This window comes from Calonectris borealis, chromosome 10, assembly GCF_964195595.1.
Source record: "Calonectris borealis chromosome 10, bCalBor7.hap1.2, whole genome shotgun sequence".
Taxonomy (NCBI): Eukaryota; Metazoa; Chordata; class Aves; order Procellariiformes; family Procellariidae; genus Calonectris; species Calonectris borealis.
The window spans coordinates 11,390,773-11,406,328 of NC_134321.1; the positions used below are offsets into that span (position 1 = coordinate 11,390,773).

The 15,556-nt window shown below is 44.2% G+C and overlaps 2 protein-coding genes across 5 annotated transcripts; one reads left to right on the forward strand and one right to left on the reverse strand.

Moving 5' to 3' along the window:
• Positions 1–418: 418 nt before the first annotated feature.
• On the reverse strand, positions 419–5,981 carry CCDC51 (coiled-coil domain containing 51). 4 transcript variants are annotated; one of them, XM_075158838.1, is made up of 5 exons: positions 5,892–5,981; positions 3,866–4,125; positions 3,385–3,731; positions 2,916–3,080; positions 419–1,275 (listed from the first exon to the last, which is right to left on the reverse strand). In XM_075158838.1, exons 3-5 carry the CDS (start codon positions 3,700–3,702, stop codon positions 499–501), a joined length of 1,260 nt encoding a protein of 419 aa, XP_075014939.1. In that variant the 5' UTR covers positions 3,703–3,731; positions 3,866–4,125; positions 5,892–5,981; the 3' UTR covers positions 419–498. The 4 variants fall into 4 exon arrangements, with proteins under 4 accessions (XP_075014939.1, XP_075014940.1, XP_075014942.1 ...); XM_075158839.1 differs by lacking the exon at positions 5,892–5,981 and adding an exon at positions 5,656–5,779; XM_075158841.1 differs by lacking the exon at positions 2,916–3,080.
• Positions 5,672–10,955, forward strand: TMA7 (translation machinery associated 7 homolog). The gene is made up of 4 exons (XM_075158842.1): positions 5,672–6,045; positions 6,122–6,177; positions 8,519–8,606; positions 10,781–10,955. The coding sequence occupies exons 1-4, from the start codon at positions 5,688–5,690 to the stop codon at positions 10,813–10,815; spliced, it is 537 nt and encodes a 178-aa protein (XP_075014943.1). The 5' UTR covers positions 5,672–5,687; the 3' UTR covers positions 10,816–10,955.
• The last annotated feature ends 4,601 nt before the right edge of the window (positions 10,956–15,556 follow it).

Consider the following 15,556-nt stretch of genomic DNA (forward strand, 5'->3'; position numbering starts at 1 on the left):
AAAAAAAAAGAAACAAAACAAAAACTTCAGGGCAAATATTTCTACCTGTTTGGTAAAATGATTCCTAATGTTTTGTGTTTGGACAAATTGCAAAAATATGAAGAAATCAGGAGAAAAATTATAAAGGATTACAGATGAAGCACTTAGATCAATGATAGATTAAAAAAACCATTTGAACAGAAAATTACAAATACAGCTCCAAAGTGAAAGTCACTGATTGGCACGATATACAAGACTAGACAGTAAAAGAGTGAAGCATGAAATCAACAGATGAAACTGTGGAATTTCCTTTGCTTGAGGAGTTAAAAACCACAATGCATGACAAAGAGTGTTAACACGGAGCCTGCAGCAGTAGATGGACTAAGTTTTTACAAGTTTTCCAAATGTACAGGAGAAACCATAACGAGCAATGCTAACGCAACTTTATTTGGACTTGTACTCTAAATACTTGGAGTGCAAGTTTACTTTATTAATCTAGTAAATCGTGGGAATTAGAGATCAGTTCCCTTTAAGTATAATGTAGAGTACTGGCAGAGTAATAGCAAACATAGCACATGTCACTGCAGTGCTGTAAATAGAATTTCTCTTGATTTGTGTTTCCAGTCTCCGCTCGGTATCACACAATTCTAAAATCACATCTCTCACAGCAGAAGCCTGGCCCTTACCCTCCACTGAAGACCTTGGCATCATTCTTTCTGTAGGTCTAGAATGAACCGCAAGTTTAACACTCTGCATCTCAGAAATCATTTGCGCTATACTTTCCTGCAGACTGTTAAACTGCTGTTGTAAACTCCCTAGACATGAACTGACTTGTTTAGTGTAGTTTAGCTGTTCGTTTAAGGGAATTAAAAGAGAATCTATTTTTACGGAGTCATTCCTGTCTTCTCTAGTTAACAAAGCACCTTCTTTTACTTCCTGTGATGTCCTTGTTTGCAGCACATTTTTCAGGTCTGCTATGACGTCGTTGAGATCCTTCTGCTGTAAGTAATGGCTGGAGGCCTGTTCTTTGATGGCTTCTTGCAGATTTATTGGCCCCTTCTGTGCTTCAAGCACCAAGACTTTTAATTCTTGCAGCCTTACTCGATTCACATAGGTAGAACCAAGAACACCTATAATGGCTCCCAGTACAGAACCAATAATAGACCAGTTCTTAGTTTTTTCAGCTCTTGTTCGCTCTTTCTCGTGGCTTTCCCTTACAGCTGCAGAGAAAAGAGAGAATTTTTCTCTCTCAGATTCTTCTGCATTTAAATACGCAGCTCGGTACCTCTTCTCTTCCTGCAAGAAATACAGTGATTTGAAGGAGAAGGTATAACATGAAGCTATAAAATCTATAGTTAAAAAAAACCCCAAAAAACCCCAAAACCCCAGTGCAGAGGAAGGAATGGAAATGAAGAACATCCATTAGTTTTGTTTCAGAAATTTTCCTTTTAATGTGGGATTTTCTTTATTAATCCTACTTAAGTCAATGAGACATCATTTAAAGCCAAAGCTGAGAAATGCAAAAGGTCATCAAGAATTACTGCTGAAGATCCTCTACACAAGAATCTGGCACATGCTGACGACAGAAAAGGGGTATGAGTGGGTAAGGTCTTTCTCTCCCTGTAATGTCCACTTTTTCAGCCCCGCTTACTTCTCCAAGCACTACCTTTACCACACTTCTCCCTTTCAGTTCTAAACCCCTTAAAAATGGGAACTGAAAATAGGATTGGAAAGGATGTCTTGGATAGATTAATCTCATGAATAACTATACTTCTTATTCCTCTGCCTTCTCGTTCTTACCCTGCTCACAGATAAGTGTCTTCCTTTTCTCCCTTCTCACTGTCTTTAGCATGGCAGTTCCTTTTGTAAGCCATTTTATCTCAGCAAAATAGTAGAAGGTCTTCTGATTATCTTCCTGCAGTAAAATTCTGCTGTTTTAGCAAAGGAATCACTGCTATTGGTAGCGGTTAGCTTGTCTGTCAGCTAACTGCATCTTCCAGAATTATTTTCGTTCTTCTGAGCACATATTTCTTCCGTAAGGTGGTACCACCACCTTATAGACAGTGGTGACTTGAGTTTTTACCTTTCTTCATAGTCACACAGAGCTCTATTCATTTTGACGTCTCATCCACACAGACCTGATCCCTTACTTAGACAGCTACAGATCTCCAGTTCCTTCCTGATGTTCTGCCCACTGATCCAGGGGCTCCATTTAAGCTCATGCATGGGTACCCACTCCTTGCCTAAGCTTTGCCATAGGTGTGTACCTGTTTCCAGGCCTGTTCCCTGCTGTTCCTATGGATTTCCTGGATTGACTTTGGCTGCTACCTTCCCTTTCTCTGTGATTGATGGACTGTTGATAAATGTGCTCCTGTCATCAGCCCTGCTTGGCTTATCCAGCTGAGGTGCTGTAGGACTGTGTCCTGTTTGTGAGGATTCTGCCCCTGCCTGTGCTGCGGTCAACTTTGTTTTCTTGCTTGCCCTCCCTCATAGAGTAGCCTCACCCTTGCTGCTCTCTCACAAAAGCTTCAGTGAATTGCCTGGGTAGTGCAGCCACATAGAAGGCAGCTGAGAGAGTTTTCATGGATTAACAACCAGAAAGGAGCTCCTCTCATCACATGGAAGGTTAATTCATTGAATCACAGGTTTTTGTTGTCTACTCATGTACAGGTCAACACTCAAACAACTAATTTTCTAAGCTCATTATCTTCAGCTTTCTTCTCCAAATTTGCTGCCCTATTTTAGCATTAACGTATACAATTTACATAGCAGACCAAATAATCTCTAATAATTAACTAAAACAAGTATCATCAGAAATTGACTCAGATCCCTGTACTTCAGAACTGAACTGCATCTGCAAAAACAGTCACTAGTGACAGAAGCAAAGCACACAAATTTTCAACATATTTGCCAGTGCTCAAGTACCAACAAATTACCTGCAGCAACCTGTGTTCCAGAGTAGCCAGTTCTAAATACTGGGTGTCATCCCGAGAGACCCTGTCTAAGCGGTCTCGAATTTCCTTCAGTTTAATCTGTTGGGCTTCTACATTTTCACGAGCCTCTCGTACTATCCCTCGAGCTATCATAAAGACATTTTCAGCCTGAGAAAAAAGAGTATTTATTTTAGAGACTTATTACTAGACAGATCTAAATCCCTAATTATATGAATTGGGAGGAGGGGGGAGAACACAACAGAACAAACCACACTCCATTTCAATCTAAGGGATAAGCTATATTTACTAACATGCATAGACTAGAACACATTCATAGTATCTGCACAGACAGTCAAAGCAGAAAAAAAGACACAATTCTGCTTAGAGGCTCTTTTTTGCCTCACAGCCAGTGTTTATACTTCATATAGCTTAACTCATAATTTTTACATTTCCACATTATCTCCATGTTTACCTCTGTCACTTTTCCCTGAGCCTCTCGAACTTCATTAATTCCAACAAACTCTTCATATCTGTCCCACCAAATCTTGCATGTTGCAGACATTTTTTGAAGAGAGGTTTTTCCCATAATGGTCCCAGCTTCTGTCAGCCGATTAAGAAGACCCATGGCCATTTCTATCGCAGACTTGGCTTCTGGCCTCTTAGGTGCTGATGAGCAGTAAGTCCGTACTATGTGTAAATTCATTTTTGGACTCCACTTTATCAATGAATGGTGATATTGCAGTCCACAGGACACTGAGGATACACCTGACTTATATTTCATTGGCCCCATGTCTTGAATTTAATCACTGAACAAAAGTGCTACAAGAATGAAGAAGAAAAAGAAAAGTTATTGAAGTATGGCTGATTAATACATCTTAAAACTACACAGGTGTACCGAAAGCAATAAAACTCAGGAATGGCTAAACCATCACTAGCTTTACACCGTTACTTACCTAAAGAACTTTCCACAATTTTCAACAAAGAGCAGTTCTGCCACAGATTCCTGCTTTTCTGCTGTAAGTACGTACTCCCACCATGCTTCTTGATTACTAATTCACTCACTGCACGAATAGTGATCATGTGCAGATCCAGTACCAGCAGGAGTAGTTTCAGAGTAATTTAATGCTTCAGCACAGAAGTGATTGTGATATGAAATTTTGCCTTGTGCTTTCACGCTTGCATTTGGTGTACCATGTCACAGGCACTAACAAATCTGCAAAAGAACAGAAAAGGAAAAAAAGATGGGGTGGGGAGGGAAATCTTGATAAAAGAAGAAGCGGGGCTTGATCATTCCCTTTATCTTACACTTCACAGATACACGAAGTGTTGAAGAATGCAAAGACAAAACCATAAAGGACAGAGAGAAAACACAGAAGTGCTGAACTGAACACAAGAAGTATTCTCATAAGACTGCCTACAAACGTAAAACATAAGGAAGAGCCACAAGATCAGAAAAATATCGGGTAGTGAACACACAGCTAGGGCTGCATCTTAAAATGAGCTCAAAATTCTTGCTTACACTGCAAAAGCAGACTGCTAGTTATGGTTTATTATCTATTGATTTGTACATAAGATCTTAACTTTCTACTGAGCACATTCCTCTAAAAACTGTAAACAGGAAAACTTTCAAATAAGGTTTTATATGAAGTTTGACTATGACTATACTAGGTTTTGACTAATATAATATAAAAACATGGATTATTGAGAAAGCTTGATAGCTCCTGCATAGTTTTTAAAAATTATTTTAAAACAATTTTCCATGTTAATTTTAGGTGGCTAATGACATCATATATGTGCAAATACAGCCATGTCCACAGGAAAGGATTCTTCCTACTGGAAAACGTTTTTGATCAGCTTTTAGCTGGCTACTGATTCTGAACACCACAGGTTCATTCCCTGTTAAGTATTTGTAACAAATAGTGATAACACCAAGCAGCACTGTGAGAATCTTACCAGTTGTTTTATATGCATAATAATATGGTAGATCAAAACCTCAAGAACATGGAAATGAAGTAAGTTCTCTCTCGTTCCAGCATCACTCATACATCTTACTGTTACAACACCTACTCTACGTCGCAGGCCATGTACTAAAACCTCAGCTCAACTTTGTCTGTTCTAGACTGCAAGACTTCCCTCTTTTAAATGCACTATTACATGAAGAGTTTTACCAAATATTCAGGCTATTGAGACAGTATAGCAAAAAGAGAGAGAAAGTTGAGATTTTTAGAAGAATTTCTATGTAGACAGTTGCAAACAGATTGCAAAGAAAGTAATATCAGTCTGAGCTAATAGAACCCAAGACAGTTATGAAAGCTTCATCTGAGATAACATGCCTTGTCCCTCTCTTGCTTCCCCGTGTAAGAAAATGAGTTTCCTCTGCCTGCAGTCATTGACATAAATATTTTTTCAAAAGGTTTACACCCCATTTACTAAACACACTGGACATTGGTGGTGAGCAAGACTAGCTTTTATGGGTCCTATCTTATTTTGCAGCAGTCTCTTCTGTCACTGCCAAAATGTAAAGACAGAATTTCCGGCACGCCACCACACATTCACAGCTCTACTTCTCACGCTTGAGGGGGGTAAAAGTCTGTCTTTTCCACACGACCGACCCCTTCCCTGCCGGAGGGGGCCCTTTCGCCGCACGCAGAGACTACGCTCCCGCACCCCAGAGACCAGCAGGGCGAGGCCGCTACCGCCTCTGGCAGCCACGCACAGGCCCGGGCAGCAGCACCGGTCTCACCTCAGCTAGAGAAGGCGACCCGCGGGAGGGAGATGCCCGCCGCCGGGGGCTCCCACCGCCAGCCCTCGCCTAGGCCGCGCCCGCCAGCGCCAGGGGCGGCCCAGAGCTCCGTGCGCGGCGGAGGCTGGGCTGGGCCGAGCCGCGCACGCTCCTTCCCCACCGGGCAGCCCTCCCCGAGGAGCCCGCCGGGGCTGCCGGCCCCCGCCGCACCACCCAGCCCGGGCAGCACCTCCTACCTGCGCCTGAGGCGGAAGCGGCGGCGGAAGCGCTACGGCGGCCGCGCGGGGCCAGGCGGAAGCGGCCCGCGCGGCGGCGCGAGCCTGCGTGCGCGCGCGCTCGGGCGAGGGGCGGCGCGGCGGAGAGGAGCGGGCACCATGTCGGGCCGAGAGGGTAAGGCCGGGCCCGGGGCCCCCGGCGCCGCCCGCCCCTGCCTCCCCGGGCCTCACTGTCTCCTCTGTCTTTGCAGGCGGCAAGAAGAAGCCGCTGAAGCAGCCGAAGAAGCAGTCGAAGGACCTGGACGAGGTAGGGCGGCGGGCGAGCGCCGGGGGCGGCTGCGGGGGGGCCTGCGGCACCGGGCCTGCCCCGCTCGGCTCTGGCCTGAGGCACGGCCCCTGCTTGTGGCGCGGCTGCCTTCCGCCTTTGAATTGCCCCTGGGCTCAGCTTTCCATAGCAACGCACGTTTTATGAAATGTCAGCTTTTACGAAGCGTCCTTCTGGCGGTAAAACTCACGGCCGTAAGGGGCGAAGAGGCGCCGCTCTTCCGTTCTTGCCTGCTGACATCCCGCCGGTGTTCGTGGTAAACGCAGCGGTGCCGCGGAGGAGTCCGGTGCCGCGGAGAAGGTTGGAATGTCCTCGCCAAGGCAGCAGGCTGCGATGAGCAGCAATCAACCTCAGAAGAGCCTAGGACAGGGTACAGAAAACCCTGGATTATCAAGTAGTTTAAGGACATTAGGTACTAGTGAATCTCGTGTTAGAGATTCTTCAACGTGAGGGCTCAGAGTACGGGCGCAAGCTGTTGTTTCTGAGGATTGTGGAGGATGGATGAGGCATCAGTGACTAAAAAGACAAGTATGATGTCTCTTTGAAAAAGGAAAAAAAAAATCATAGCTTTTTAAATCAGCTTTATTGTGAGAGAAATGGTAGAACCAATTAAGTGCTTACAAGGATCCAGGTTATAATAATCTAAAAATTAGCAGTATGGATTTTAGTACAACTGTAGGCCACAAAGGAAATTCTGTTCTGTAGCAGAGCAGTGCTCTGTGTGTGAGGAGAAGAACGGTAGATACGAGGTTCTTGACGCTAGCTCGTGTAACGTTCTCAAATGCAAGGCAGGAACGGGACCTCAAAAGGTGATGGAAGGTGAGCATGCAGCGTGCTGGAATGCCACACTCTAAAAGCAGTTACTAACAATTCAGTGTCTGACGGCAAGGACATATTGAGTGGGGTTTTGCAAGATTTTTGTCTTCGATCGGAGTCTAAGTAGTATTTTTATTAGTGCCTTGGTTGGCTGGTTGACTAACTTACTGACAATACAGCTTATTCTCTTTGTAGAAAACAGAAAATTTGGAGGGGCCACGGACTGTCAGAGGACAAGACTAGTGGTCAAAGTAATCTTAACAAATTGGAGAAAGTTTGGAAAAATGGATTAATTTAATTAAACATGTATGCCAAGTCCCTTTCTTTGGTAAGAATAATCAACTTATAAAATACAACAAGAATGACTGGCTAAACTCCAGGTCCACCTGAAAGGATTTGAGATTTAGATCATACACTGAACATGAACCTGCAAAATCACGTGTTGCAAAAGAAGAAAATCATACAAGATGTATAAACAAAATCTTGTGTGTCAAACATGATGTAATAATATTTCTTTTCCTCTCAGCACGGCAGTACTACAAGCACATGGGGTCAACACATTGCAAGAAAAAACCCCACAAAAGTGGATAAATAGGAGGGAAAGACACATTAGTCTACAGGAAAAAAAAAACAGTGGAAAAAGTGGAGAAACAGAATATTCTGTTCTGTGTGGGGTGGGTAGGGGAAGTAATAGGCTTACATTGCAGCAAGGGAAGCTTTAACTTAAAGAAGAGGAAAGCTTTCCAGTTACAAAGGTAGTTGAGCCATGGACTGGCTTGGTGAAGAATCTATAGAATCTCAGTTGTCAAGGTCCTCGGTTTAGTTACCCCAAAATCCTGAGTGCCAAGGAAAAAGACTACGGTCCCTTTCAGCCTTGATGTCCATGAAGAATATGTGTCTAAGGGATAGCGTATGTCTGAGCTTTCTTGAATTCTGGAAGCTGTTCTAGCAGGGGTGCTCAACAGCTGGCTTGCCTGTACAATTTGCCAGTGGTCTCATTAGATTTCTTGGAACTAATGCAAATGTATTAAACCCGGCAAAAATAGTGACATATGCGTGGAAGGATTTTTTTTAAATTAATGCTTTTTTTAGGTAAAAGCAACCTTTTTTTCTTAGATCACATATAATCCAAGTTTTATTATTAGACAGCACTTGTGCGCTAGGCTCCCAGTATCACTGGTGGCGTATTAATGAATGGTTTTAGTGCAAACATTGATTATTCAGAGGGCAGAATGAAATTATGCCATGGGAAATGATACTTGTTTAATTTCAGAAAGATCAAACATAGAAAGTTAAAAGTTTAGTCATTGCGTTCTGGTACAGCAAAAAAAACTTTGTCATAGTTCTGCAAGGTTTTGCATATTTAGTAGTATACAGCTGTCTTGCATCAGCTCAGTCAGGTTTTTATTGCTGTTAGAACATTACATTTGTTTCTAGTTGCTTGTCAGTTGTTTTTGAATTTTTTGGGGGAGGAGATGTTAACAAACACTGTTGTTCTTTTCTTTAGACAGATCTGGCATTTAAACAAAAGCAGAAGGAGGAGCAAAAGAAACTTGAGGAGATGAAAGCAAAGGCTGCTGGAAAAGGGCCCCTCAGTAAGTGAGGTGCCATACTGATAGGAAAAATTGGGGGCTTGCTGGCTTCAAAAATGTCATGGTTTTGCTTGACAAACATAAAAAGGCGTGTAACTCTAGATTATGTAACATGCACCAGTAAGTCCATGGGAAGTGGAGATGATAAATAACAAATACAGGCTAATTTTTGTTTTTCTTTCACTATGCAATTTTACCCCCAAATCACTGATGCAGGTTCTGGTTTAGCAGGTCTAACAGTGTGGCTGGCATGCTAACCTATTCCGGTGGGATGGTGCAGAGACATTTCTACTCTTATTTTAGTATACCATCCTTTTCTTTCCAGATACATTACATGTAAGCTTTGTCACAGTCCTGAAAGTTTAACAAATCTAGTACTTGTTCTCTTAGAGGATGAATTTCTTCAAGAGCAGTAGATTCCTGGCAGGACAAAAAAAAACCAAACCCAACAACCTGTGACTGGAAATTAGTCTGGATTCAACTCTTTTGCCTACGTGACTGTAAAGTACGCTGTGTCACAGAAGAAAGTTTGCAGGGTGCATCTTGATGGTGCATCCAGCCTAGTCTTTGTCTCAGTGGTAGTAGGAGACAGTGTTAATGTGCACTCGCCTTGTACTCCTCCAGCGTTTGCAGTGATCGGATTAGGGATGTTAAAGGGTACACCCTGCCTATTCCCTCTAGGCGTTTTTGACGTGTCGTCCGTTAATGTGACTAATCCCTTCTCCATTCTATGAAGACCGTTAAACTTTACACTTTGCTTCCTATTCTTTAGCAAGCTTTAAATCTTGAAAGGTCCTAGAAGCATCTCTGCTATGCAGTCTTGTCAGATGCTGCCTGAAAATATGAAATCTCCTGGATTCACTTTATCCATAGACTCAATTATAACCTCATAGAATCCCAGCAGGTCAGAGGGGAAGGATTTACCATTTACAGAAGTCCTGTTAACTTTCACAAGATTCTGTTTATCCATTTGCTTTGTTACAGACTTTGTAATCTTCTCGGAGATCAAGGTCAGACTCAAGGTTATAGAACCCTTTCTGGATCTGGGAGCTATGCTGGCAGTAGTGGCTGTAATAATAAGTTTCTTAGCCAGCAGTTCTGCATTTCACATTAGAGCTTGTCAGTGCTTTCGGAGGGAGTGCCATCCAGTCCTACTGACTTGGGATATTTCTTGTTTATTTATCTCAAATTGATCTAGCTCCTCTGATTTATCAGCATACAAAAAATGTGCTGGGTGTGGGACTCGGAATGTCTTTGGTGTTACAGACCAATGCAAAACAATTCACTGAGCCTCTCTTCTGTGTCCTGACCATCCTAAACTTGTTCTGCATAGGGCGCTTCAGCTTACAGATTTCTGCATAGTTCTTTCCTGCCATTATTACTCTGCCTTTTTCTAGACTGACTTTCAGTCATCTAGTCCCTGTCCAAAGCAGATAGTGATTATTATGTTATTATGGGAGGGCTAGACTATTCCCAAGAGCCTCAGCAAGGCAATGCTGTTAGAATCATATTGCAGTGCAAAATCTGCTGTTGACCATCAGCCTTTGCAGCCTACCTTGCTGTAGCCTTGCTATTCTTTTTTCCTTTCCACTGGCCATACACGACACGTGCTGTAAAAAACAGCATTTATAAGAAATGCCTCACTTGTTGCCGTGTTAATATGTTTTTTTCTTTCACCCTGCTTTAGTCCCTTTAATAATAGGAGCTGCAGAGAACAGATAATTCCAGAGAACTGGAATTCTCATAATTTCAGTACGTGCATCTGTAGAGCTTTGATCCCAACTGGGGGCTCTGGTTGCTGTAGCGATACTGATGCTTTTACTCCCTTAGCCTTGAATTTGATTTGACCAGACTATACTCCTGCTGTGTAAGAAATAAAACAATGGGGGGTGTCCATGGAGGAACAAAGGAATTGTTGAAATATTTAGTTCTGTTGTAGATTTATGGGGCATATTTGGTTCCAGGAGAAACTTTTTTCCTAATGTTAAGTAAGTTATGTATTCAGAGTAAAGTATGTGAGATCACAAACGCAGAAGAGTAATACATGCAAAACCAATTCACCAGTGGGGATCTGAGTTGTACAGGCAGTCTAGTGGGGATTTGATTTTATGAGGAACTAAATTTGTAGCTAAGCTCTGTAACAGTTGTCTAACCAGTTGTGTTGTTTCTTTTGGCAGCTAGTGGTGGAATAAAGAAGTCTGGCAAAAAGTAGTTTGATCAAACTGCAGGGTAAGAAGTCATCGAGTTACTCAATGGATCTGCAGACTTCAGAGAATCACGAAAACTCACTATCATTTGGGAAACATTGTACATTTTGTTTAGTCAGAATAAATCTTTTTTGTTAAGATGTAATATTTTCTCTCTTTACCTGTAGGTTTTGTTTTAAAAATGGCATTACTGTTTTATACTGGAAATGAAACTTTTACTGAAGACCACTTGTGACGTCATGCAGCCTGAGCGCATCTGCTGGTTTGGTAGTCATTTGTGAGAATAAATTTCAACTGCTGTTCTCTTCTGACAATGGGAGTCTGAGCCTGCGTGTTAAAATCTGCAGAGTTTTAATCCGGAGGCTCAGGTTTAGCTGCCGCTGTCCAAGATGTGGCTATATCAGCATATGCTTTTCTAAGAGCTAGAAGTTTTCTCTAAACGAAAGGTTGGGTTATATTCCCATCGCCAGCAAAGTGGTTACCTTAGGGTCAACCACTATCCAAAATAATACTCCTATTCATAGTTACTACTTAGGTATGCTGTGGTGCTGTGCCCTATAGTCCCAGTGGCTGCTGAACATACACTTGCCTTTGTCCTACAAATAGTCACCTACACCTTGTTTTCCTTGAACTTCGGCATACTGACAATGTCACAGCTCCTTTACCCTCACAGCAATGCCTTGGGGGAGGGCAGGGAAAAGGGCACAGTGCTTATGCGGGTAGAACTTAATTTTTGAAATTTATAGCAGTGACAGTACATTGGGCATGGAAGCTTCAAGGAAGGAATATGATGTTCCCGAGGCAGGAGTTAAGGGGGAAAGAATTAACATAGGGTGCTTCTTACCTCGGTGAATGGTAATGGTGGGGTACAGACTGCTCCCTCAGTCAGGAAAGGCAGCTGTTCACTGCCAGTGGGGAATCGCTTCTGTAAACGGCGAGGCACTTCGACTGCATCTGTGGGGAGTTACGTGGTGAATCTGAAGACGCGTTCTGGCTCATAAGGAAGAGACTGTGGATGTTGGTTGTCAGTGCACAAGGTGCTACCCAGAGGGTTTCCTCGTTAAAAACAGATGTTTCTAGAGGGCTGGGGGTGTTCCCTTCTGAGGGTGACTATTCAGGGACACGCCATTCTTCTTCCTCTTGCAACACGAGGCCCCGTTTCAGAAGGGCAGGAAAGGCAGGTGCCCTCGGCGTCTGGAAGAGGGCGGGGCAGGCCTTTCCCCCCTCAGCGACTGAGGCGGGCGGCTGCTCGGGGCCGAGCTGCCGGCAGCGCCCTCGGCCGCGGGGCGGGAGGCGGGAGCGGGCCGGGACACGCCCGCGGATCCCGCCGCTGCGCCCAGGCTCTGCCGCCCCCCTGCGGTCACGCCGGGCGCTGCAAGCGGCCGCCGAGCGCATGCGCACTGCAGCCGCGGGAATCTCCGCACTCCTCGCTCGCTGGTACTGCGGACGCCAGACGCGCGCATGCGCCCCGCTTGCTCACACCCAGGGGCTGCGGGCGACGCTGACGCATGCGCACTGACGGCAGCCGCGCACACGGCGGTCCTCGCTCGCTCACATCCTATTATTACAGGTGTGCGGCTTGCGCATGCGCATCGTTTCCCGCCGGCCGTCCCCGCCTCGGGAACGGGTCGCCGCTCCGGAGCTCCCAGAGCGGCAGCGCAGCCCGTCTTTGCTGCCTCTGCTCGGCAGTGCCACCGCGGTACGGCTCCGCGGGGCTCCCACAGGGCTGCGGCCGCCGGTGTCTCGGTGCCGGGCAAAGCCGCGCGGCTGCACGACCGCCTGGAGAGCGCGCGGACTGCCGCACTGCGCATGCGCTCTCCTCCCGTGGCAGCCGTGCAGTCTGCGCCGTGTGGCGAGACGCTCCCGCCTCAGGCCGGGTGCGGGGGCGGGCGGTCACCCGCCGCGTGCCTGGAGGTGGGTGCTAGAGCTGACACTGGGCACGTTTTGTCGTGGAATTCTTTAAGGACCACAGTCCTCTGCATTTTTGTGGCACAGCGTCCCACCAGCTGTGACGGTGCAAGGGCATATGTTAGTTTTCTGAATGCCCTTTGTGCAGAAGTTAGGTATCCATTTTTGGGGGAGCTGGATCTTCTAGAAGACAGCACAGTGTGATGACCCCTTTCTGGTCATCATGAAAACATGCCTGTACGTTCTTTAAAGCTTTAGGTAAATCAGCTTTGGTGTTAATTTGGTGGTTTTGGAGAGAGGGAGAGCCCTGGATGCTATCAGGGAGAGGATCTCTGGTGTTCCTGTATGCTACTATCGTAGGGAAAGTAACGGAAAAATGTCCTTGTAAACATCAAGGGAGGACTGCAGGTAAACAAAATGAGGGGAGGATTGTTAGCACAAAAGATGAAACTGTTTAGGTGTTACACACCTATAGTAGATTGGCTCCTTGGTGTCTCTGAGGAAGCTACTCTGGATTTCTTACCTGAGCACTAAGATATTTCACAACCTATATAAATAAATGTAGGTGATCTACACTAGTCCAAGTGAAAAGAGCACCTAGAGCAATACAGGATAAGCACTGAATGGTGTTAGCACCTCTGAAGAAAGGCTAGAAGCCCCCCTGAGTGATACAAGCAGAAGGATCATTCTCGGAATTCTGGTCACAGCTGCAATCTGAGCTGGAAAGCTGGGCAACAGTTACAGTCACACAACACTTCTGTCAGCAAAAGCCCATGTTACCATAAATATATATAAGGTTTCAGTCACTTTGCACTTAAAAGTTAAAGCACGTTAATCACTGAGTGTGATGGTGGCTGAACATGACCAGGCACCTCTGTGTCTCAACTTAAATCCTGACGTGTTAGCGGCTGGGCTGGCAGCACACCACCAGAGCAACATCTTGCATCTCCTCAGGATCCCTCTCTTTAAATGAGGCTTAACTAATTTTAAACTTTCCATAAGTATAGGAGTTATTTTTCTTCCTTAGATACTTGCTAAGGATAGTATTTACTTCTCTGACTGTGAAAATCGAATTTTATTTGGTTTAATTAGAGAAAGCAAAAAAAGCATTTTCTTAATTACAAAGTAAACTTCCAGCTAGAACTGTTAAATTTCAATTTAATTTTTATGAAAGTTCAAGTTTCTATGGCCTGCTTGAGGCCATATTTTTGACAGAGGGGTAAATTAATCCAACCATCCTGGTACATTTTTACGTTTGTTCTTTCCTCTGTTTAATCTCTTTAACTACTTTAAGATGCAAAGTCAGTACCTTGGGTGTTATGGGTCAAGGTTGGACATAAATTTTAGATGAAATTTCAACAGACCAAAAAAAGGGAGCGGAGGGAAGATCTCGGTCCAAGTTTACTACAAGATGGGAGACATTCGGTTCTAGCAGGACTAGATTTTAACAACTCTAGAGTTACTGATAGAGCTGGTATCAGGACCAGGCCTCCTGGACACCCAAGGACTTGGAGAGCTATTTGTATTAAAAACAGTTAATGAGGACAATGTGATCGATACAGTATCTGCCTCTAACATTACAGAATTGTAGCCAGGTACTTTTTACCCCTTCTAGCAGCCTTAGCTGACATGCTAATAGTTCACAGTCAGATCCAGATCCCTGTTGCCCTCTAAGAGGGTGAAAATCAGCCTTTGGTGACACAGAGAAAATTGTCTTCTCTAACAGTACTTCTCTGGAGATCAGATTGAGTCCTGCCAGCCAGATAGAGCAGGTGAAGGTTGAAATTCAAGCATGCTTGAATGCTTTTAGCATTTTAGACACAGATAACTTGTGTATCAGAAAAAATATTCACACAAAGATGTGGGACAAGGTTGCCTTAGGTGTATTGCCCAAGAGCCAGGGACTGTCTCTGGCTTTGTGCAGAACACTGAAGGCAACATGAGCCACCACTGCTACTTCTTGGGGAAGAGCTCAGTTCCAACACCTGAAATGCAACCACAGGTACAGCGTGCCCACAATTTTGCATGCTCAGAGAAGAGTGAAAACACAAGCTTGCTTTACTTTACTTACCTTAGTCATATACTGATGGTGGCGGATCCTTACCGACATAGCCCAAGTGCACACCCATTCTCTGCTGGTGTCAAAGTAGCTAACTTAAGGGGGCTGGTTTAAAAGGAGGAGGAAGAGGGAATGGGAGTTAACATCCTCTAGATCTGGCCAGAACATGAGAGAAATATAACCTTGGCAGTGTATCAGTAGGCAATTGTTTGCCCCAGGAATTACTAAATGAAATGAATGAGGTTGCCAATCACAGTGAAGCTAACTTGAGGTGGTCTGAGTGAAATAAGAGTGAAATAGATTGAATAGAAATGTGTGCTCCACAGCATGAGAGAATATGCAAAAGCATTTCAGCCAAAAATCAAGACAAGAGGGAAGGAGACCAAATGGCAAAGTGACAGATCGCTGCTGTGGGAGAGCTGTTCTCAATAGGTTTTAGTTTAATGTAGACATTGAACTGCCTTCCTGGCCAAGAGTCCTCTGTGTTTAGTATTAGGCTATGGAAATGAAGCTGAACAAAGTAACACTTCGATCGTATGTTTTTACATAATGCTATGTAATAAATGGCATTTCACTCCTTAGTGCAGCTCCACCTCAGTGTTAAACTAATGCAAAGACAATATAGATCCTAAATCACACATATACATAAAATTACCCACACTCTGAAGGGCATAGAAAAAACAAAGCCCAGAAGGCAGTAGGAAATGAATGTCAACGATTAAAATAGTAGCGGAATAGATGCAAATATTCTTTATAGGAAAATCCATCGAAGGATATGA